Raw genomic sequence first — 24,427 nt, 5'->3', positions numbered from 1 at the left:
ATTCCTTTTTAATTCATCATGGCTCTGTAATATATGAATTTATATAATTTTCTTAAACTTAATTTTTTAAAATTCTCTGACACTTCTTGGGATTGGAAATCCTGAAAGTTTTCTATCCTTTTTTTATTTACTAGCTTTCATTTGCCTCCATTATGTTACTCAAATTTCAGAGGGTTTTCTTTTCACTCTAGCATTCATAGATTTAAAAGAGTTATCGAAGTTCCTTTTGTTCTGATTTATAACCATGACTGTAAGGGTGAGTTGGGCAGTCTTTTACCCTAAGACAAGTTCTAGTTCTCTCATATTCTGTAATTTATATATGAAGCACAGGTACCATATGGTTCAAAAATATAATTTAGATTTTAAAGTTATTGGCATTATCTTTTAAAAACCCACATAATATTATTACTTAATACACTCTTTCTCCCAAAATAAGTTACAGTATTTCTGCAGCTCAGATTTGAGTAACATTTGAATACCAACTTAGGATACAGAATGAATCGCAGAAGGACATTTCATTTAAGACTTATGTACTACCAGGTTTAGATTGAAATTTGGTTTCTATGAAGGATTACTGAGAAAGAGTCTTAACCCTGTCCTTAGACTTTACTTTTTGAAAAGTTGTTTCAAAGGTGGTATGTCCCTTTACTGTTTAAAATTGTTAATTTAGTTCACCTTTTTTTTTTTTTGAAGTTGAAGTTATCAGATTAAAGTTAAGTGGTAGTAAATATTTCAGAGTTAAAGTTAGATACGTTCTGAGGATAGGCCCATGACCTTAAGAGAGTAATTGTTTGAGACTGACATCATGGCATTCAGTCATTTTTTTTTCTCATAAAATGATCCATGAGGGGCGCCTGGGTAGCTCATTCGTTAAGCGTCTGCCTTTGGCTCAGGTCATGGTCCCAGGGTACTGGGATTGAGCCCCACATTGGGCTCCTTGCTCAGCGGGGAGCCTGCTTCTCCCTCTCCCACTCCGCCTTTGCTTGTGCTCACTCTCTCGCTGTTTCTCTTTGTCAAATAAATAAATGAAGTCTTAAAAAAAAAAAAAATGATCCATGAAAAGACAAGGCTGATAAATCCTGTCTGTGACCTAAATGTGGAAGTTCTTTATTAACAGAAAACTATTTTTAAATCATTTGCATTCTCAAAGTGCCATTTACATGATGGCACAAATTGTCATACCATCTAGAAACTAGAGCTTCAGAGTTGGCCAGGTATTGTCACATGCAGAATGTAAAGATAAAGCTGCAGTTAAATTCTTAAAAGCATAAAATAAAAAAATGTTGAGATATGGAATATTACGAGTCATCTAAGGTAGATGTTTCATTCTGCAGATTAGAAATTGAAGCCTAAAGAGGCTAGTGATTCTGTTTATATTTAGATAATAGTCTTCGGGTGAAACATTACAGTATTTAATCACAAGCATAATTTTTTTAAATTTTATTTTATTATGTTATGTTAGTCACCATACATTACATCATTAGTTTTTGATGTAGTGATCCCTGATTCATTGTTTGTGTATAACACCCAGTGCTCCATGCAATATGTGCCCTCCTTAATATCCATCACTGGGCTAACCCATCCCCCCACCCCCCACTCCTCTAAAACCCTCAGTTTGTTTCTCAGAGTCCATAGTCTTTCATGGTTCGTCTCCCCCTCCAATCCCCCCCTTCATTTTTCCCTTCCTACTATCTTTTTTTTTTTTTAATATATAATGTATTATTTGTTTCAGAGGTACAGGTCTGTGATTCATCAGTCTTACACAATTCACAGTGCTCACCATAGCACATACCCTCCCCATCACCCAGGCCCCCATCCCTCCCACCCCCCACCACTCCAGCAACCCTCAGTTTGTTTCCTGAGATTAAGAGTCTCTTATGGTTTGTCTCCCTCTCTGGTTTCATCTTGTTTCATTTTTTCCTCTCTTCCCCTATGATCCTCTGTCTTGGTTCTCAAATTCCTCATATCAGTGAGATCATATGATCATATTATACTTGTCTTTCTCTGATTGACTTATTTCACTTAGTGTATTACCCTCTAATTCCATCCACGTTGTTGCAAATGGCAAGATTTTGGGGGGTTTTGATGGCTGCATAATATTCCAGTGTGTGTGTGTGTGTGTGTGTGTGTGTATGTACACACACACACACACACACACACTCTACATCTTCTTTATCCATTCATCTGTTGATGGACATCTAGGCTCTTTCCATAGTTTGGCTATTGAGGACAGTGCTGCTATAACCCTCCAACAGTAGTAGGAGGGTTCCCCCTTCTCCACATCCCCGCCAACATCTGTCGTTTCCTGACTTGTTCATTTTAGCCATTCTGACTGGTGTGAGGTGGTATCTCATTGAGGTTTTGATTTGGATTTCCCTGATGCCAAGCGATGTTGAGCACTTTTTCATGTGTCTGTTGACCATTTGGATGTCTTCTTTGGAAAAATGTTCATATCTTCTGCCCATTTCTTGATTGGATCATTTGTTCTTTGGGTGTTGAGTTTGATAAGTTCTGTGTAGATTTTGGATACTAGCCCTTTATCTGATACATCATTTGCAAATATCTTCTCCCATTCTGTCGGTTGGCTTTTGGTTTTGTTGACTGTTTCTTTTGCTGTGCAAAAGCTTTTTATCTTGATGAAGTCCCAGTAGTTCATTTTTTTTTTTAAAGATTTTATTTATTTATTTGATAGAGAGAGACACAGCGAGAGAGGGAACACAAGCAGGGGGAGTGGGAGAGGGAGAAGCAGGCTCCCCGCAGAGCAGGGAGCCCGATGCGGGACTCGATCCCAGGACCCTGGGATCATGACCCGAGCTGAAGGCAGTCGCTTAACTAACTGAGCCAGCCAGGCGCCCCCCAATAGTTCATTTTTGCCCTTGCTTCCCTTGCCTTTGGTGATGTTTCTAGGAAGAAGTTGCTGCGGCTGAGGTCGAAGAGGTTGCTGCCTGTGTTCTCCTCTAGGATTTTGATGGATTCCTGTCTCACATTTAGGTCTTTCAACCATTTGAGTTTATTTTTGTGTGTGGTGTAAGGAAATGGTCCAGTTTCATTCTTCTGCATGTGGCTGTCCAATTTTCCCAACACCATTTGTTGAAGAGACTGTCTTTTATCCACTGGACATTCTTTCCTGCTTTGTCGAAGATGAGTTGACCATAGAGTTGAGGGTCCATTTCTGGGCTCTCTGTTCTGTTCCATTGATCTATGTGTTTGTTTTTGTGCCAGTACCATACTGTCCTGATGATGACAGCTTTGTAATAGAGCTTGAGGTCTGGAATTGTGATGCCGCCAGCTTTGCTTTTCTTTTTCAACATTCCTCTGGCTATTCGGGGTCTTTTCTGGTTCCGTAGAAATTTTAGGATTATTTATTCCATTTCTTTGAAAAAAGTGGATGGTATTTTGATACGGATTGCATTAAATGTATAGATTGCTCTAGGAGGCATAGACATTTTCACAATCTTTGTTCTTCCAATCCATGAGCATAGAACGTTTTTCCATTTCTTAGTGTCTTCCTCAATTTCTTTCAGAGTATTCTGTAGTTTTCTGAGTACAGATTCTTTGCCTCTTTGGTTAGATTTATTCCTAGGTATCTTATGGTTTTGGATGCAATTGTAAATGGGATCAACTCCTAATTTCTCTTTCTTTTGTCTTGTTGCTGGTGTATAGAAATGCAACTGATTTCTGTGCAATGATTTTATATCCTGCCACGTTGCTGAATTCCTGTATGAGTTCTAGCAGTTTTGGGGTGGAGTCTTGGGTTTTCCACATAAAGGATTCAGATGCCTTTGATTTCTTTTTGTTGTCTGATTGCTGTGGCTAGGACTTCTAGTACTATGTTGAATAGCAGTGGTGATAGTGGACATCCCTGCCGTGTTCCTGACCTTAGGGGGAAAGCTCTCAGTTTTTCCCCATTGAGAATGATATTTGCTGTGGGTTTTTCATAGATGGCTTTTATGATATTAAGGTATGTACCCTCTATCCCTATACTCTGAAGAGTTTTAATCAAGAAAGGATGCTCACAACCATAATTTTATTGAAAACTATTTTTGGGGTGATTTTTGTGCAGGTGTAGTTCCAGATGGCACCTATGAAGTATGTTCTAGGACTACAGGACAAGCAGCTGCCGGTAAGTTCATGACTGGTATTACCTTTTTTACATATATGTTAGAATTCTGCCTTTTTATACATATATATGTAAATACACATATATACACAGACATATATAGCCTTTACATTAACATTAAGAGAGTCTTTTAACTAAACTAATTCTGGTGTTCCCTGATTTTAAAACTATTTTTGATATTAGCATATTTTTATTTATTTAACAATTATTTATTAGACACTTGCTGATATACTCCAAAAAGTTTTGGAAAAGACAAATACGAATAAGATATACTTTCTACTCTGTATAAATTTAAATTCTAATGTAGTTGAGGCTCTGCAGCATGACTAAGCTATAATAAGTGGTAAGTGCAATAAAATATGAAATTCTAATTGCTTCTGAAATCTACTGAGGGGAGAGAAAAATTCCAAATTTGGAAGGATACTAGGATTAGAGAAATCTTTTTTTTTTTTTTTTTTTAAGATTGTATTTATTCATGAGAGAGAGACATGACAGGCAGAGAGAGAGAGAGGCAGAGGCAGGGAGAGAGAGGCAGAAGCAGAAGGAGAAGCGGGCTCCCCACAGAGTGGGGAGCCCAAAGGCAAGCTTGATCCCAGTACCCTGGGATCAGGACTTGAGCCGAAGGCAGACACTTAACCAACTGAGCCACCCATGCGGCCCAGAGAAAGCTTCTTTTAATATTTAAGAAGCATTTGAATAGGGACTTGACAGATAAAATTGTTTCTGAAGCAGAAACTGGCAGGGTATGGGTCAGAAAATTCAGGCAGACAGAATATTAGTTATGCTATGAAAACGGTGTCTAGTTAGAATTGTCCAGCCTGCGTGGAACAGAGTTATGTGAAAAATAATGTGGGAAAAATGTTAAATCTCAAATTAAGGAGTCTGGACTTTATTTGGTGGACAGTGGGATAGCCACTGAATTTTTGTGAGCAAGAAAGACACTTCCAAGGATGCGAAAGGAAAAAAATCTTAGGAAACTGGTTAGGAGATAACTCTGGAAGTTATAACTTGTCTAATGTAAATTTTTATTGATTTTGATTTTACTTGGTATAAAGTAAGGGTAAGCTAAAGGAAGATATTTATTTAAGGGCTCTTAAAATGTCAGCGCGAGTAGAAGCTGATTAAAGTTAGTAGATTTCCTTTCTCTCCTTACTATTTCCTGTTGTCCTCCCCAAGCCTAGCCTTGGTGCTCATCCTAAGTAAATTGTCTCAGAAAGTAGCAAGGCCAACAGTCCCACTGATGGAGAACTGAAGAAGAGTTTAAGAAATTTCCAGGAGTGGGGTGCATGGGTGGCTCAGGCGTTAAGCGTCTGCCTTCGGCTCAGGTCATGATCCCAGGGTCCTGGGATCGAGACCTGCATCGAGCCCCGCACAGGCTCCCTGCTCAACGGGAAGTCTGCTTCTCCCTTTCCCACTCTCCCTGCTTGTGTTCCCTCTCTCGCTGTCTCTCTCTCTGTCAAATAAATAAATAAAAATCTTTGAAAAAAAAAAAAAAAAAGAAATTTCCAGAGTAACGTCAGAAAGAAAGGGTGATGACTGAGGTGAACACACACATATTTGGAGAAAGGCCACATAAAAGTCTTTGTCAGGACTCTGGTTTATAAGTGACGACAAGGCACACAAACTAGCTTAACCAAAAGGGGGGAGTTTATTAAAAGGGTATATAGAGATCACAGTTAAACTTAGGAATGGCTATCTCAGTGAAGATAAGGAACCAGGTCAATTTAGGGGCCCTCAGGAACTCCTGGATCCAAGATTTCAGTTGCCACCAGGGCTCTTTTCTTTGCTCCTCTCTGGCTGCTTCATTTTCTTCATACTGCTGATCTCCTCCTTACACACGGCTGGAGACATGGCTGCCATCAGCTCATGAGCCTCATTCCCCCACCTTCAATCTTTAGAGAGGGACCATTGTTTTCTGAAGTCCAGGGAAGGGTTTTAGTTTCCCAACCTTGACTCTCACCTGGCCTACTTATCTAATTCTGGCTAGTGAGTGAGGGTCATGGCAATTCCCACTACAGCCATGGGAGGGTAGATCAGTTTGGGAGCAGGGAGAAGAGAGAATCCATAGTTCACAGGAGAAAGAAGGGTGCTGCACAGAGGGAACAAGAGATGCACACTCTGCAAAGGGAAATCAATCCCAGACCTAGCTGTGAGAGAGATTAGTTGTTACATAAGGCCATCATCCACTTTATTCCTTAAATATAGATTGAGTTAAATTTCTGAACCTCAAGACTTACCAAAAATGCCACTTCTCTTTGTTTAAACAGAAAGTAGTAGTGCTGGAACATGGACACTCAATGTTTTGTGGAAAATGTGTGGGATCGATGTCCACATGGATCCTAACATTGGCAAAAGACTTAATGCTCTGGGCAATACCCTTACGACCCTGACAGGAGAGGAGGACATAGATGACATTGCTGATCTAAATTCAGTGAACATAGCTGACCTGTCAGATGAGGATGAAGTTGATACTATGTCTCCCACTATCCATACTGTAAGTAAACTCACTGTTAGACTTTTCTGGACTGGCCTTTACCCTGAGACAAGGAAAAGATTGACTTAATGTTATTTATTATATTGTAGTTGATAATTGTAGAGGAAGGGAGAGAGTGGTGGTTCCCTGGGTCTATATTTTATAATGTTGTTTTTTAATTTCATAATATTGTCTTTTCATTGATAGTTTTCATAATAACTGTCAACAAACTTGTGCCTTAACCTACAAGTAATGTACTAACGTTAAAAGCAAAGTGCAAGCAAACCTGTAGATAGACAGTACATTAGTGGTTGCTGAGGGCTGGGAGAGTTGGGGATGGGGAATGGAGAAAGACTGCTGTTAGTTGTGATGTTTCATTTGGGGTGGTGAAAATGTTCTAAACAGATTGTGGTGACAGTTGTACAACTTTGTGAATATACTCAAAACCACTGAATTTTACATTTTAAATGGGTGAATTTTATGACATGTGGATTGTATCTCAATAAAGGTGCTAAAAAATGAATCTGAAAAGCAGAGTGCATGCACACAAAATATACATTTAAAAAGATGTATTTCCCTCTATACTGTATATAGTATAAATTATTTGGTAGTTAAAAGGCAAATTACTCTTTGCTTTTGTTCTGGTATTGGTTTAAAAAAATTTAAGTATCTTTTAACTCTTGTTTCATGAAATAGTTTTGTTTTTAGAAAGAAATTTTCAAAAAATTAATGTTACTGTTTATCATTTAGAGTTCAGATGGAAGTTCAGTAAGTGGAGATGGCCACAAGCTCACCTTTGGGCAGCGACTTGTAAATCATCTGCTAGGCCTGACGCCCCCAAATCAGCGCTATTCTGTTCCTGCAGAGTATCTGTGTGACCCAGAGATGTGGGGCTCCCCTCAGTCTAGCCAGTCCCATTTGAAAGCATGCAGAGCTCACTCATGGGGAAACGTAGGTAGCAACTACATAGATTCCTTGTGAAAATGAAGGGATTTGAATCACTGGAGAATTCCAATCATCTTACTTGATATAGATGGCTTTGATTCTTGCATGCTTCCTTTGATTTAAGGTGTTATTTTTGTGATAGTATAGATTTGCCTATGTGACCTGAGGATGGTATTGACAGACATGCTTTTGATTTTACAGGAAGCTGTAGATTATCGAAGACAAGGAGCATCTTGTAGCCAACCAGGAGAACTTAGAGGAAGAAAAATTATGAAGCGTATAGTGGATATCAGAGAACTGAATGAACAGGCCAAAGTAATAGATGATCTTAAGTATGTGTAATGATTTTTAATATAATATAATATTTTTAATAATAAAATCATAGAATTTTAAATATGGAGAAAACTGGATTTGGGCTAGTACAACCCCTTTATTTTATAAATGAGGTCACCAAGGTCCAGTAGAGTTTGATAACTTGCCTGAGATCATACATTCATTAGGGATGAAGTTAGGCTTGAAGTCCTGGTGCAGCACTCATCACAACTCCCCATTTCTGGGCAGTTCATGACAGACTGTGTATCACATATACATATCTCTGCATATGTATATACACCTACATATAACTTCACATGTGTATGTTAACATATGTGTTAGTCTTTTGCTAACATTGATATTTCTGGAATGTAAATTTTTTTTTTATGTTCAGTTAGCCAACCTATAATACATCATTAGTTTTTAATGTAGTGTTCAGTGATTCGTTACATCTTTTCTAATCTTCATACACCACCTGTGTCAGAGGTTTTGCATTCAGGGACTCTAGACAAATATGTGCATTTTGTACAATGATAGGTATTACCTAAAAACTCATCTGTAAATTAATGATGATACAGTGACTCACATTTTCCTGTTGACTTACATTACAGTTTGAGTTTTGCTCTCAGGGGTTAAAAATGACTTGAAGCAAAATATACTTCCTCCCTTTAAATTGTACCTGATGCTTAAATTTATGTAGAATTTTACATACAGACATTATTCTGCAGAGTGGGTCCATAGCTTTCATAAAGTTGTCATAGAGATTCTTAATGCAGAGGTGAGAAAGAGCCATTTCCTAAAATATTAGAGAGGTTTTTTTTACAGTTTACTAGGTGATCTTAAGTATGTGTAATGATTTTTAATATAATATTTTTTAATAATAGAATCATAGAATTTTAAATATGGAGAAACTGGATTTGGGCTAGTACAACCCTTTTAATTTATAAATGAGATCACCAAGGTGTTAAAAGTTATGGAGGATTTTGGCCTGTCCATATATAATCTTTGATATTCTGTGGAGCAAATATAAATCATTCTTACTCTGTTACCTCTTTACACTAATTGCCATATTTGTTTTGCATCCAGAAAATTAGGTGCAAGTGAAGGAACCATAAACCAGGAAATTCAGCGTTATCAACAGTTAGAATCTGTTGCTGTGAATGACATTCGAAGAGACGTTCGTAAGAAATTACGGAGGTCAAGTATGCGAGTGAGTAAACATTTAAGAAGAATTTTATTATTGGAGTAGACCATTCTTTTATTTTTTACTTTATGAGACTTTGTGACCATACTGAAGTTCTCTTTCTTTCTCCATTGCTGGTGATAGTAACCACTTGATTTGTACATCTCATATCTACTATGTACTAGGCACTGTTTAAAGCACTTTACATTTAACAACCCATTAAATCTTTACAGTAGCCATATGAAGTAGCTTGTATTATTTTCCCCATTTTAAAAATGAGGAAACTGAGACAGAGAGAAGTCAAATAATTTGACCAAGGTTATACAGCTATCAATCTTGGTGGAGCCAAGATTAAACCCAAACAGTGGGACTCTACAGTCTGTCCTTAGCCACTGTCTTTTGTCCACCTTTCAGAAAACCACACTTTCTTTTCAGTCTGTATCTCAGTATGAGTCTTTTGAGATGCCCATTCTACTCCTATCCCATTTTCCAAAGCTGACTTTACCTCTCAGCCACTATGTACTCTCAGCACTTCATTCTCTTTTCTTTGCACATTTAGTTGTCCTAACTAGAATTTGAGTCTCATAAATAACAAGTTATTTATCTTTGACCCCATTTCCTACCACATTTTTTGGGATTTAGTCCAATTGCTGAACAAGTGAAATAAATATGTAGATAGAAATTCTATAAACATATAGTAGAAAATAGTTCTAAAATGTATTTAAATGGAGGTAGGTTTCCTTGGATCAAGGTGGTCTTGTTAGTGGAAAAACTACTTTTTTCAAAAAAGATAGGTTCTTAACCTTATTTTTTTTTTTTTAAATAATCAACAGAACCCTTCATTTTTTGGTGGCACCCTAATACATAAAAAACATTAAATCAGAGCTGGTTGGGCCAGAGGAAGGGGGGAAAGGTTGCAGGGATCCAGGGTTCATTGGCTTGAACTTTCTTGATCACCCCAAACTCCCAGACACCCTAGTTTGAATACTGTTCTAAATTATTTATTCAAATAGAAGATAAAATCCAGTATGAGTTATTCATCCCTGGCTTCTGATGGTAATAAATGGATAGTGATGATCTGTAATGCATAAGTCTGTGTTTAAAATTTTTGCTACTATATACCTAACAATCATACAATAGAATTAAAATACTGCTTATGTACTATTTATAAGGTAGTTTATACTTGGTAATTGTCTGCTAAAAATAAAATCTAGGTAGAGAGAATTAGGGAAATTCTCGAAGTTTTATCAGTGTTCTTAGCATGTATCTCATCTGTCTTTGCCCCCCTCACTTCCCCCTCAGTCCTCTCGCATTCCAAATCTCGATTGTCTTGGAATCTTTTCATTATCTAGCCCCCAACTACACATTTGGAGAAGAGAGATTTGGAGACAAGTAGAGTGTTGAGGTCACCCCTTCCTTTCCTTTCCTGTAATGGAGTGCCATGGCAGGGGTGCCCTTGGGTGGTACTTGAGATGATCAATGCCCCCCCCACCCCAGCCTCTTCCTCTCTCCCTCCTGCTCTCCTCTGATCTCCCTTTCACCTCCTCCCACCACCCAGCTTTCTCCCAGAATCTTTCCTTTTAATTCTCATTTTCTTTTGCCTTTCTTTCCTTTTTGTTTCCTTTCTTCTCACCTTATTTCTGTACCCCTCATGCCTGCTCCCAATCTTTTTCTTTTCTCTCTCAGGCCAGACGGTGAATTGTATTTCCATTGTACAGCCCTTCTAATTGACATTAGGACTAAAAAGTAGCAGAGCCCTGCTCTACTTTGATCCATCTATATACTGTTAAGTGACATTTAAAGTCAAATTTAAAGTAACATGTTATTGACTTGGGGGAAACACTATTTTGTTGATAGAATATTTTATCTGTAGTCAGATATTATGACATAAGCAACTGTCTAAAGTCACTCTTCCTCTCCCATTTCATTAGGCTGCTTCTCTAAAGGATAAGTGGGGTTTGGGTTACAAACCAAGTTATAGCCGTTCAAAAAGCATTTCTGCTTCTGGAAGACCTCCTCTTAAACGAATGGAAAGGGCAAGGTAATATATATTTCCACTACTGAAACAAGTAATAAAATTGCTGACTCCTTTATGAAGGTCCACTACTTATTTATTATGTTCTACTTGGGGAAATTACATAAGGGAGTAAAAATGAAACTTATTAGTCAAATACTGGTAATAATGGATACTGTCAAACTAAAAAGTTTATTTGAGGAATTCCTCTATTTATACCAGAATCACCGTGTACTTTTTAGTAAAGAAGTACATTGCTATTTAGACAAGCTTATGTGTAAACTTACAGACTATCCAAGGAAATGAGTATGGGCAAATTAGTAGCTGCTGCTGTAAGTTTGCCATTTTAGAAAAGGTGTGACTACATACACATTTAGCATATAAAAAAATGGAAATTCTACATATTAGAGAAAAATACTGTCTTACTAATTAATGAGCACTTAAAGTAAGAAGTATAAATTCTTTTATATGGTTTAGTTTCAGAAAATCTCACATTAATTAAAATATTCAGTGTTTTTTTTTTTTATGGGATGCTAAAAATTCAGAAATGGGATACCAAAAATTTAATCCTTGGATAAGGTAAATATTTAGAAATATTTAGAATGTTACTGTCATTTGCTAGACTTTCATTAAGTCCAGGGACTTTTTTTAAAAAGACTATTATTAATGTTTTATAACTTTATATTTTACTTCCAGTTCTCGAATAGGAGAAACTGAGGAGCTCCCTGAAATCCGTGTGGATGCAGCATCTCCTGGACCCAGAGTAACTTTCAATATCCAAGATACAGTAAGAGAGAGATTATTTGTTGGAGATACACAGTGCCAAATAATTTTTAGTAATAATGAAATTATAGTAGTTACACAGTTTCAAAATACGAATTCCTACAATGAAAGTGCCAATTGTGATGGGTGAAGTGCCTTTAAATTACCAAACAGCAGGACACTGCCTCTGTGCTATCATTTGAGAGCCGTGCTGCTCATGTTCGTGTTTTGCACCTAGAATAAAGATTCCGTACTGGTTGCTCTTAGGTGGAAAGACTTTGTTGAATAATTTTCCTTTCAAGTATGAATCCACATTAAACTAGGTCTTTTACACAATTGTAAATGTGGAATGTTTATACTTTATGTATTTATTTTATTATGTATTTTAGTTGAGAATATATAGAGGTAATAGCAGAAACCAGAAGTCAAAAGGTCAGCTTAAAAGCTATATTTAATTTTATATATGTAAAAATTTACATTAACATGTTTGTTTTTTGAATGTTTCTTTGCTTTTAAACCATTGTCTTTTTATTTTTCATGAGTTTTTATATATTTTCTTATTATTTTAATTAAGTTGAAAAAAACAATATGGGGAAGTACGCCACAATCCAGCTGTCCTGGGGAAGGGTATTTTCAGGTACTTATTAAGAACAACGTAAATTTTGCTTTAAAACTAATTAACCACCCTGAAAATCTGCTTTCAAAATGTCTTCCTCTCATTTTATACTAAACTCAGACGTCAAAAATATTTTACATAAAGCTTTAAGATTGTTTGAATTCTTTTTCATCATGTATGTTTTATAAGCTCTTGCATGAATATATTTTAGTTCTGTATTTCTTTGTATGATATTAATTACTGAGTCTCCAAAATTAAAGACTAAATCAGCTTACCAGATTAACCAAATCATAAGTCAAAAACTGCTGTTAGTTATTTGCTAATCCCTAAGTGAATCTCTTTTCTCTACATTCAACCACAAAATGAATCTTTTCTTTAAAAAAAGAATTTAACTAACAGAAACTAGAATCAAACTTCTCTCAGAACAACAGATTAATCATTGAATGTTATTTCTTTGGAGTCACTATATACATATAAAACATACATTTATAAAAACAATCCATTTAAAAATTATGTTCAAAACAGTAGGGAAAATGTGCTACACAAGGACTTATAAGTTGAATTAACATTTTTATGAACTGTATATTTTCCCTAAATATAAGTAATGAAAGTAAAATTAAATTTTAAAAATAGATCTGTACACTAGGTATATAAACCTTTGTCTAGGAATTTTCTGTCAAGTTACATTACAAATTGGCACTTATTCCACGTACATTTTGTTTTCCTGCCCTCTTAAGCTATAGTTTTAGTACATATCCCGTAGTTACACTGAATGTAGTCAAACTGAATTTTGTTTTAGATCTATGAGATTATAGGGAGCTTGATAAACATGTCCTTTTTTTTGTAAAAACGAACTTGGAAAAAAATCATTTACAGAATTGAGTTGAGGGATTCTCCTAATTGATTTTTCCCCATCCAATTTTTTTTATTGAGACATACAACATTATATCAGTTTCAGATGTAAAACTAATGATTTGATTTATGTGTATATTTTGAAATGATTAAGTAATTCTTTTTTTTTTTTTTTTTAAGATTTTATTTATTTATTTGACAGAGAGAGACATAGCGAGAGAGGGAACACAAGCAGGGGGAGGGGGAGAGGGAGAAGCAGACTCCCCGCCGAGCAGGGAGCCTGATGTGGGACTCGATCCCGGGACTCCAGGATCATGACCTGAGCCGAAGGCAGTCGCTTAACCGACTGAGCCACCCAGGTGCCCTGATTAAGTAATTCTTAAAGGCATTAATATTTGAATTAGTTCAAGTCCTATTTTGAAATAGTAGTGTATGCTATTTGTAAAAAATAGTATATAAAAATCACAAATTATAAAATAGATCACTAAGGCATGGTTAAATGTAAAATAAATATAAAAGAAAGATTAAACAAAAACAAATATAAAATATATATATAAACATAAAACAGATTCTTACTTTTAAAAATGTAAATTTTAAAGATGTTCTGATAAATAAAATCTTTTACTTATTTACTAAATAACATGTATATTATAAAAAGTGAGGAAAAGCTGAATTCTACATGTTTGAAATTTTTATTATAGTACTCTATTTTCGTGTATCTAATAGCGTCAATAAATTACATTACCTTGCACATAACACTTTACAAAGGCTTATCACATTTTCAAAGGGTATTTAAGCAACTCTCAAAAGTGGGACTACAAATTAGATCATAGGAAGTGTTGTTGTTGTTGTTATTGTTGTTTCTTTTTTGATCTACTTAAATACAATGGCCTCCTGGTGCAATTCTCAGTGACATAGTGTTTATAAAAAACTATTAACCTTAAAAAATAGTATTCTTAAGTTGGACTGATTGATATCTTTAATTACATAATGACTGGCACATCTGTCTACAGCCAATCAGGGACTCATTTTTAAAAGCTATCTATAAAAAGCATCCGGAATCATGAAGCACTTTCTGTACAGACACTGCGTGCTCTTCCATCACTAATTGCTCTCTTGCCCTTCTGATTTATGGTTGATCAACATTATTTGCTTTGTCTCCACAGCATGTTTAACTTATGCTTAAAGAATTACATAGTATATACTAAGTAACAGGCTGATATAAGCTTATATAACGTAATATTTCACTCTAATTTTTAGTATGTCAGTAGTATGACTTTCTGTGGTTAAGACCTGCTTCCTTTCTTGATGTGCCATTTCATATGACTTTCTTTTAGTTCAGAGTGAGGAAATTCAACTCTGAGAGAACTTTAAATGTTTACACATATATTTTTTTCTTTTTCTTTTTTTAATTAAGAAGAGATGTGTAATATGAACCTGATCCATGTCTTCTCTTTTTACAGTTTCCAGAGGAAACAGAACTGGACCTTTTGTCAGTAACTGTTGAAGGTCCATCCCATTACTCCTCAAATAGTGAAGGATCATATTCCGTGTTCAGTTCTCCCAAAACTCCAGGAGGCTATTCATCAGGCATTCCTTTCCAACCTGAAGAGGGCCGACGGGATGACAGTTTGTCTTCTACTAGTGAAGATTCTGAGAAGGATGAAAAGGATGAAGACCATGAGAGGGAAAGGTTTTATATTTACAGGAAACCCTCGTAAGTGACCTTTTTATTTTTGAGACCCATCAGTAACATTTCAGAGTCTAGAACTGAACTTTAAAGCATTATGTATAACTATTAAATTTTACAGAAAAAATTTTAATGTACCTAGCCAGAGTGAGACTAAGAGACATAGCCATGGTTTACTAATGTAATTTAGCTCCATGTGACATTATTTTTTTCTTTCCCTGTTCTTCGTTCTTTTAATAAAATCAGGAAAATAGCATTTTACAATTTTCAAAAATGAAATCTCCTCAAAAATGTAGACTATAGTTCATACACTGATATTCAGACTCCTTAATAGCAGTGATTATGCCTGTGTCCTCAGCACCTAGCACATCACCTGGCACATAATAGTTACTGAGTGCATCATTGTTGAATAAAAATGTAACTACATCAAACTTAGGAAGAACTTCAGTTAGTATGAGCTAGTTGAGTAAAATGTATGAATTTGTAAAACAGGTAAAATTTATTTACAGACTGTTGCTGACATAATACATTGGGAAATAGGTTGTTGGAAATTCTTCCAATTTAATACAATGTAACGATCAATTGTTCTTTCTCTAGACATACATCTCGTAAAAAAGCAACAGGCTTTGCTGCTGTTCATCAACTATTTACAGAACGCTGGCCCACAACTCCAGTCAACCGAAGTCTCAGTGGCACTGCTACAGAGAGAAATATTGACTTTGAACTTGATATACGGGTCGAAATTGATAGTGGAAAATGTGTGCTCCACCCAACTACCCTTCTACAAGAACATGACGATATAAGCTTGAGAAGGTAAGAAATTGGTCAGAAAAGGATACATGTAACTTCATTTGTTAGAAATACTATTGATATATCACTGAATCACAAAGAACTTTTTCACCCATGTCCCAAAATACAGATTTAAAGAGTGGATTTAATCATAGTTGTAAGTTTGAGTGGTTATTTGTATAAACATACTGTTTCTTTAAACAAGTGTATAGGGGCACCTGGGTGGCTCAGATGGTTAAGCTTCTGCCTTCGGCTCAGGTCATGATCCCAGGGTCCTGGGATCGAGCCCTACATCGAACTCCCTGCTCAGCGAGGAGCCTGCTTCTCTCTCTCCCTGCTCATGCTCTCTCTCTCTCTCTCTCTAGCTCTGTGTCTCAAGTGAATAAATAAAATCTTTAAATAAATAAATAAATAATAAATAAATAAACAAGTGTCTAAAGTTTTCTGGCAACTAGAAATGCATTTCTGCTTTAGATTCTAGCAATTTAATTAAAAGAGTTGTATCTTTGTAATTCTCCTTTAAATAAGCCCAAATTTCTCAGTCTCTGTTCTTGTATTGTGCACATTCCTGTTTTAAAGAACAGTGCAGTACTCAGAGATATCTTGGTTATTCAGAATTTTGATGAATTCAGAAAAACAAGATTGGGAAACTGGGGGACAGAGAGGCCTCATTATACTGGAATGTGGTTCAGGGTATAACTGCAGCTTTACCGTTTGTCTCCATCATTGAAAAAGTGGTGGTATAAAGAGGCTTAAGATTAGATTATTTTTTCTTTGAATGTTTGCTTTTCTTTCCTAATCTAAAAAAGAGCTAAAGAAAATACTAATTGAGAGGATAGATGGGGAGTGGGTGGAAATGTCGATTAAAAAAAGGGGCAGAATGCTGACAATTGTTGAAGCTGGGAGATAGAGCCATAGGGGTTCACAGTTTACCATTCTGTTTACTTTTTGCATGTTTGAAATTTTTCATAATAAAAGATTTTTACAGGCACCAGGCAGGCTCAGTTGGTAGACCATGGGACTCTTGATCCTCAGGGTTGTGAGTTTGAGCCCCATGTTGGGTATAGAGATTACTTTAAAAAAAAAAAAAAATTGTCTTTTTGTCTAAGGAGGGTTTTATAAAATGAGAAGATAAAAAGGCACTCAAGCAGTTAAATTCCTACAAATGTAGTAGTAACGATAAAAAGCATGTTAATTCATTATAATGCTTTGCTTATATTCAGCTGGTTTTACCTATGTAAAGGGCAATTTCATTTGGTTCAATCTAACATGTTCATGTGAAACACCTCTGACCTCAGGAAAGACTAAAGGTGGCTGCCCTGTGTAGCTGCAGAGCACATGACATGAACATCATCCATGACGGTGTTAGCCAGGTTAGCAGCGGGCACTAATGAGCTTTCCTTTTTCAACTTTATTAATGAAGGATTACATTCCACTTACTGTATAGGTAAAAGTTTGATTTTAAACAAAAGGAGATAAATGCGTTTTTTTACAAGATAAAAATCATTTGTCTATTTATAGGAGTTATGATAGAAGTTCCAGGAGTTTAGATCAAGATTCTCCTTCAAAAAAGAAGAAGTTTCAAACTAATTATGCTTCTACCACCCATTTAATGACTGGCAAGAAAGTGCCATCATCTCTACAGACAAAGTCTAGTGACTTAGAAACAACAGTTTTTTACATTCCTGGAGTTGATGTAAAGGTAAAAACCTAAAAGTCTAGGATTAGATTATTCTTAGCAGTGTTTATTTTCTGTTGTACGTGTTCTTCCTTTACCTATTAAAGTGAGACTTTCCTGGGGGGGAGGAGGGGATGGGTTAGCCTGGTGATGGGTATTAAGGAGGGCACGTACTGAATGGAGCACTGGGTGTTATATGCAAACAATGAATCATGGAACACTACATCAAAAACTAATGATGTAATGTATGGTGATTAACAAAACCTAATAAAATTTAAAAAATTAAAAGAAAAAAAGTGAGACTTTCCAACATTTTTCTCTGATATAGCTATATTCTGAACATAAGAACGTCCAAATTGCAGGTTGCCACTTCTTTTATACAGCTTTTCCATTAAAATTTGTCAGTAAGAAGTTACTTTTTTATGCATTGATAGTCATTACATTTGCTAAACCTTTCCTAGTCCAACTTAAACACCTATTTTGTAGATTTTAGAATTATAAAATCCTATAAATTAAGCAAGAAGGAACTTATTATCTAGGATGACTTTTTAAATTTTAAATGAAAAACAGCTAAGAATCTTGCTAGTATCACAGCGTTAACTTGTAAGAACTGGAACTGGGTCTTCTGACTCATGGATTGGTGTTCTTCCACATTTTTCTACATATGTTGGTTTTTCTCATCTTCATTATTTTAATTTTGAAAGTTTATTTGTCTTAATACAGTTGCATTACAATTCCAAGACACTAAAGACCGAATCACCCAATGCCTCCAGAGGATCTTCCTTGCCAAGAACCCTCTCTAAAGAGTCCAAGCTGTATGGTATGAAAGATAGTGCACCATCTCCTCCTTCTCCTCCTTTACCTTGCACTGTCCAGAGCAAGACTAACACCTTACTTCCTCCCCAACCCCCACCTATTCCCTCAGGTATTTCAGGAAAATATACGTTATTTTTAACTTTTTTGGTAACTTTTTAATCATCACCTACTTGCTCTATTGAGAATTTCTTGCAAATTTACATGTTAAAGAGAAGATCACATAGACTTGCCAATAATGACTGTATAAAAATCACATATGGAAGTGTGGCCTGACCTTTGGCTATTTTTCAAACTGATACTACCTTAGAATATCAGTGTTAAAAGAAACTTACTATGCTAAATAGTTTATTTACTTAACTTTTTAGATCTATATGTATTTAGAAAAATTTTTATGTAGTTCATATATGGGAGATTATGATCTAGATGGAAGCATCAAACTTATACTTTTAAGACAAAGTACATTGGTCTTAACCACATTTATTAATTATCTGTTACTGCATAACAAATGATCCCAAACCTGGTGGCTTATAACCTTAAACACAGTGTGTGTGGATCAGCAATTCAGGAGCAGTTTGGCTGGTGAATCTAACTTTACAGTCTTTCGTGACACTGCAGTCAAGATGTTGGCTAAGGCTGCAGTCATCAGAATGCTCGACTGGGTCTGGAAGTTCTACTTCCATCACATCCCATTCACATGATGGGCAAACTGGTGCTTTAGTTCCTCCCCATGTGGGCCTGTCCACTGGGCTGTTTGAGTGTTCCCATAACAAGGGAACTGACTTCCCTCAAAAGGAGTGATCCAAAAGAGAACATAGCTACTAAAGTTGCAGTATCTTTTATGGCTTAGCCTCAGAAGTCCCAAACATTCACTTCCACAATATCTTAAAAGATTTATATATCAAATTCCATCTCTCAAATGAAACATTTTGAACTAATTCTTGTCTGGTCTGATAATCCCTTTTCTTGGAAATTCTACTATACATATAAGGTATTATTCATGTGGTGTGGTAGCCAGATTCCAAAATAGCTTCCAGTGGCCCTTGCCTCCTGGTACTCATGCCCTTGTGTAGTTTTCTTCCGCACTGAAGAGGGCTGACCTGTATGCTCAATAAAATAGCTAATAAATGTGATAATGCATAAAATTTTCTATATCACTTTTGAATTGACAAGGCACATCTATGCCCATTAAGTGCAGGACAGATATTATCCCCATTTTATAAATGAAGAAAGTTCATAATGTTATAAATGTTATAAAAAAATTTTATAAATGAAGAAAGTTCATAATGTTATAAATGTTATAAAAGTTATAAATGAGGAGTTCATAGACGTTGAGCTGATTTACTTGGTTTACAAAACTAATATATGTTGAGGGTGGAAACCTAAGCCAAAGTTAGCTAAATCTTAGTTAGCTATTACATTCATTCTACTCACACAGAAATATTTGTTATGTAGAAGTGAAAGAGGGATGGCAGTCCATGTAGGGAGGCATTGTAAAAATCTACAAGCTAAGAACAGCAGGAACATAGGAAAGCCTGACAACAACATTTTTCCTCACTTAACACAAAATATTATTCGTCAGATTTCTCTGTGTCTTCTTAAGTGGACAAAATAATGCTAAATGAGACACTTAGCAAATTATAAATTTGAAAAATTGAAGCAACATTTGTGACCTAGAGCAAGTAGAAATAACTATTGTTTTATATGCATCATTATCTTTATATTCTAATATTAATATATCATTTCTATCAATCTGCTATTTTTATTGCATTCTTGTATGGTTTAGGTATAAGGTGCTTCACCTGATTAAACTGTCATATATAGTTCTAATTTCTCACAAAATTATTATATGTTGTATGGGAACTATTAAATTGACCTCACATTTGTAAATGTTCTAGCCAAAGGAAAAGGAAGTGGAGGAGTAAAAACAGCCAAATTATATGCTTGGGTAGCACTTCAGTCATTGCCAGAAGAAATGGTTATTAGTCCCTGCCTATTAGATTTTCTGGAAAAAGCTCTGGAAACTATCCCAATTACACCAATTGAAAGGAATTACACAAGTAAGTATCCTCCTTATATACTTACTTCCCCATCACAATTTTTTTTTTTAAGAGCACAAGCACAGAGTCAGGGAGGGGGTGTTGCAGAGGGAGTGGGAGAGAGAACCTTAAGCAGGCTCCATGCCCAGTCCAGAACCCAACGTGGACCTTGATCTCAGAATCCTGAGACCATGACCTGATCCTAAATCAAGAGTCAGATGCTCAACGACTGAGCCACCCAGGTGCCCCTGCATCACAAATATTTTTAAAATTCTATTACTTAGAAGGATTTTTAATGCTGTTATATATTATTATTAATATATTCAGTAGTCAAGAATTATAGAGAGAACTTGAGAAATCATCTAGTCCTCATTTACAAATCAAGAAAAGAACTTGAGAAATCATCTAGTCCTCATTTACAAATAAATTAAGTCTTGGTGAGGGTTATATGATTTTCCCACAGCCACAGCTAGTTAATGACGAAATTAACATCCTTAATTCCTACATTAGCTTCCCTCTTGGACTGGAAACTTCTTGAGGGCAAAGGCTTAATTTTCTTTGTACAGTGTTTGTTGTAGTAGGAGGGGAATTAGAATTTGGAGAAATGAGCAGGAGGTTTGAATAGGGAAAGATGTGTAGAATGATGGGCTACAGAAGCACATTTCTGTGTGTTCATATCCCTGATCTCAGTACTAGCATGACAGAAAGGATATATTTTTTTTTAAGATTTTATTTATTTATTTGACAGAGAGAAAGAGAGAGAGCCAGAGAGCACAAACGGGGAAAATGCAGAGGGAGAAGGAGGAGGAGAAGCGGGCTCCCCTCTGAGCTGGAAGCCTGACGTGGGGCTCGATCCCAGGCCCCTGGGACCATGACCTGTGCCGAAAGCAGATGCGTAACCAACTGAGCCACCCATGTGCCCCAAGAAAGGATCTTTTGATAAATAGTTTTCCCAGAGTGTCTGGCTAGTGTAGTCAGTTAAGCGTCCAAGTATTGATTTTGGCTCAGATCATGATCTCAGGGTCATGAGATGGAGTACCCCATCAGGCTCCACACTGATCGTGGAGTCTGCTTAAGATTCCCCCCCCCCCACCCCCGTGCTTGCACACTCTTTCTCTTTCTCTCAAATAAATAAATAAATCTTTTAAAAAAATGGTTTGCCCTTGCCCTAATAATAAAACTAAATATTTTAACAGCTGTCAGTTCACAAGATGAAGATATGGGACATTTTGAAATACCAGATCCTATGGAAGAATCAACAACATCATTAGTATCTTCTTCAACATCTGCTTACTCTTCTTTCCCTGTAGATGTTGTGGTTTATGTACGAGTTCAGGTGATATACTTCATTTATTCCCTTTTGTTTTAAAGAAAAATGTTTTTAAGTTTATTTGAATATTTCCAACATTTTTCCCTTAAAGTTTCTTTAACCTTGGATTCATGGACCTTTAGTAAACCTATACTGGCTTAGAGATCACCTGGACCTCTGGGAGGTATATGTACAATTTTGTGTGTGTATTTACTTTTCTGCTGAGGAGGTTCATAGATCTTTGGGTTTTCAAAATTTAGATCTTACACTTTTTTGGCAAAAATAAAAATGTGTAAGTTAAAACCTTTTTTTTTTTTAGAATTTTATGCCCTTTTTTAATTTCTTGCCACCTGTATTTCTTGCCATTATGGTCCTTTTGGGGCAAATATAAAGTGTAATTGAGATGTAAGTCACACAGTAGTACCTTTGTTAGATTTTTGCTAAGTTATGGAATTTTTATTTAATATTTTATTGTAAAATGCAGTCTTAGTCGCCCTTTGGGACTGTATTAGCATCTGATTGAGTCCATTTATTAAAGAGGATTTGAAAACTACTTGTAACCAAACTTCAGGTTTCAGTTTACCTTCAATTAAAATCTGATAATCTCAAGAATAAAAGGAACACTAATGGTCATCTGTTCAAACTATTTTCTACAATAGCAGTTTGGCCAAAAGGGCTTCAGGATAGAGTTTTGCATTAGCCTTTTGAAGATATGATAAAAACATGTAATGGGGGAGGGCTTGAGAGTTTATAGAACTTATTAAATAGCTTTTTAAAAATTTTAGTATAAGAGGAATTATTTCCTTTAAAAATTTGATTATGAACAAGTATAATATGAACATAGATATCTTTAATGTTCTGAATCATCTAAATATCTAAATATTTATCACTCAGAGGTGATTCCTAAAATGCCATTTTGTTAATAAATTTTGGTTAATGTATCATGTATCTGTTTGAAAAAGCTAGGACATTAAACAAAAAAAAGCCTTTAAAGTGTCAAATAATTTGCTATATGTGGACTGAAGTGGAAATCATATTTTTGGAATCCAGTGTGAAATTTTTTAACTAGTACCCAGAAATTTTTTTTTTTTTTTTTTTTGGCTTTCTGCACTTTTTAGCCCTCACAGATCAAGTTTAGCTGTTTACCAGTATCAAGAGTAGAATGCATGCTAAAGCTACCATCCCTGGACTTGGTGTTTTCTTCAAACCGAGGCGAACTGGAGACTTTAGGGACCACGTATCCCACAGAGACTTTATCCCCTGGAGGTAATGCTACTCAGAGTGGAACAAAGACCTCTACAAGCAAAACTGGAACACCGGGTACAGAAACACTCTTTTATTCCCTGGTAGAAAGCCAACTACTATTTTCAAATAAATATTTTAATAGTGATTAGTGTATATTACTAAAAAAATAAACTTGGAAAAGGAGAATATTTGAGAATTAGAGTATTTATAGAAAAATATATTGAGATCAAAGTTTTTTGAGTATATTTTGGTACAAGTGAATGGCAGTTGGATAGCATTTTTTGATTGGTTTGAATGCACACGCTACAAGCACTATGAAGTAAATGTCATTTTATACGTTTAAGTACTTTTGAATGTCTTATGCTCTATTTTTACATTTAAGAGTAATCAGTGTTGCAAATGGAAAAGAAGACAGTGTTATCATGCAAGAATTTATCACAGTGAATTAAAATTGTATCAAGGGTAGTTTGTGTGTGTGTGTATGTAATCGTAATAATGTATATATATATATTTATAACTCAAATGTCCATTTCATGAAAGGTTTTGTTTTTAACACACAACTGATGATTTCCTGGTGAGAAAGTCACTGTTCACTGTATTAAAGCTCAGTGTCATTTCTGCCCTAAAAATCATAGAAAGATTGCATATGCAAATGATAAAGATTTTATTGACCATTCTTAAAGAGACTAGAATGAATGAAAATTGATAATTGTTAATAAGAGAACTATCATTAAAACAATGGTTCATAACCAGGGGTTAAAAAAAGCCCCCAGGGGATATTTTGCAATGTCAGAAGACACTGAAAAAATGGCTAAAACAAAACATTGCTTTGCTGCATGAATCTTTGAAAGTTTTCCTCATAAAATAGGAAAACAAAAAGTTGATATTTTAGGGGCACCTGGGTGGCTCAGTCGTTAAGCGTCTGCCTTCGGCTCAGGTCATGATTCCAGGGTCCTGGGATTGAGCCCCACATTGGGCTCCCTGCTCAGCGGGAAGCCTGCTTCTCCCTCTCCCACTCCCCCTGCTTGTGTTCCCTCTCTCGCTGTGTCTCTGTCAAATAAATAAATTTTTAAAAATCTTAAAAAAAAAAGTTGATATTTTAGAAATAAGTTTTTGCAAATGTGGTTGCCCACTGTCACACTTAGTTCCAAAATATTGCTGTTGGAATTGTGTTGTAGTCTATAAAATATTGGAGTGGTAGTGTCAGTTTTTGAAAACCTACTTTTTGATTATAAAATTAACTCACTGTTCGTTATAGAGAATACAGAAAACAAGAGTACTAAGAATGAAAATAATATCCTTTTATCTTAGATAACCAGTATTATCACTTCCTACCTACTCTCCCGCATTTTTGTAGGTACAGTCTTCTTCCCAGGCAAAATTTAAATATGATCTCTTCTGCTATGTATCTTTTAAAAACTTAAAATATAAGTTTTTCTCAAATTATTAAATACTCATCTCTAAAATAATTTTAATGATTGCATGATATTCCATCATTTCAATCATACATTTGAGACTCCCTGGGCTTTTTGTTTTCTATTTTGTGAATAATATTGAGATGAATATCTTTATATATAAATCAACATC

General features: G+C 35.6%; 1 protein-coding gene across 1 annotated transcript in view; it reads left to right on the top strand.

The window, feature by feature from the left end:
* Nucleotides 1-24,427, top strand: part of KIAA1109 (KIAA1109 ortholog) — a 205,648-nt gene that overhangs the window by 157,426 nt on the left and 23,795 nt on the right. The window contains exons 59-73 of the mRNA XM_044912884.1: nucleotides 4,064-4,123; nucleotides 6,388-6,614; nucleotides 7,344-7,544; nucleotides 7,740-7,870; nucleotides 8,937-9,060; nucleotides 10,965-11,074; nucleotides 11,744-11,834; nucleotides 12,384-12,446; nucleotides 14,741-14,994; nucleotides 15,565-15,780; nucleotides 17,278-17,458; nucleotides 18,158-18,359; nucleotides 20,146-20,307; nucleotides 21,483-21,622; nucleotides 22,714-22,915. Coding sequence (XP_044768819.1) covers nucleotides 4,064-4,123; nucleotides 6,388-6,614; nucleotides 7,344-7,544; nucleotides 7,740-7,870; nucleotides 8,937-9,060; nucleotides 10,965-11,074; nucleotides 11,744-11,834; nucleotides 12,384-12,446; nucleotides 14,741-14,994; nucleotides 15,565-15,780; nucleotides 17,278-17,458; nucleotides 18,158-18,359; nucleotides 20,146-20,307; nucleotides 21,483-21,622; nucleotides 22,714-22,915 — 2,364 coding nt within the window. The remainder of the gene's footprint in view (nucleotides 1-4,063; nucleotides 4,124-6,387; nucleotides 6,615-7,343; nucleotides 7,545-7,739; nucleotides 7,871-8,936; nucleotides 9,061-10,964; nucleotides 11,075-11,743; nucleotides 11,835-12,383; nucleotides 12,447-14,740; nucleotides 14,995-15,564; nucleotides 15,781-17,277; nucleotides 17,459-18,157; nucleotides 18,360-20,145; nucleotides 20,308-21,482; nucleotides 21,623-22,713; nucleotides 22,916-24,427) is intronic.

Source organism: Neomonachus schauinslandi, chromosome 2 (genome assembly GCF_002201575.2).
Source record: "Neomonachus schauinslandi chromosome 2, ASM220157v2, whole genome shotgun sequence".
Lineage (NCBI taxonomy): Eukaryota > Metazoa > Chordata > Mammalia > Carnivora > Phocidae > Neomonachus > Neomonachus schauinslandi.
Note: the sequence above shows the minus strand (reverse complement) of the source record. Positions and strands in the feature narration are given on the sequence as shown.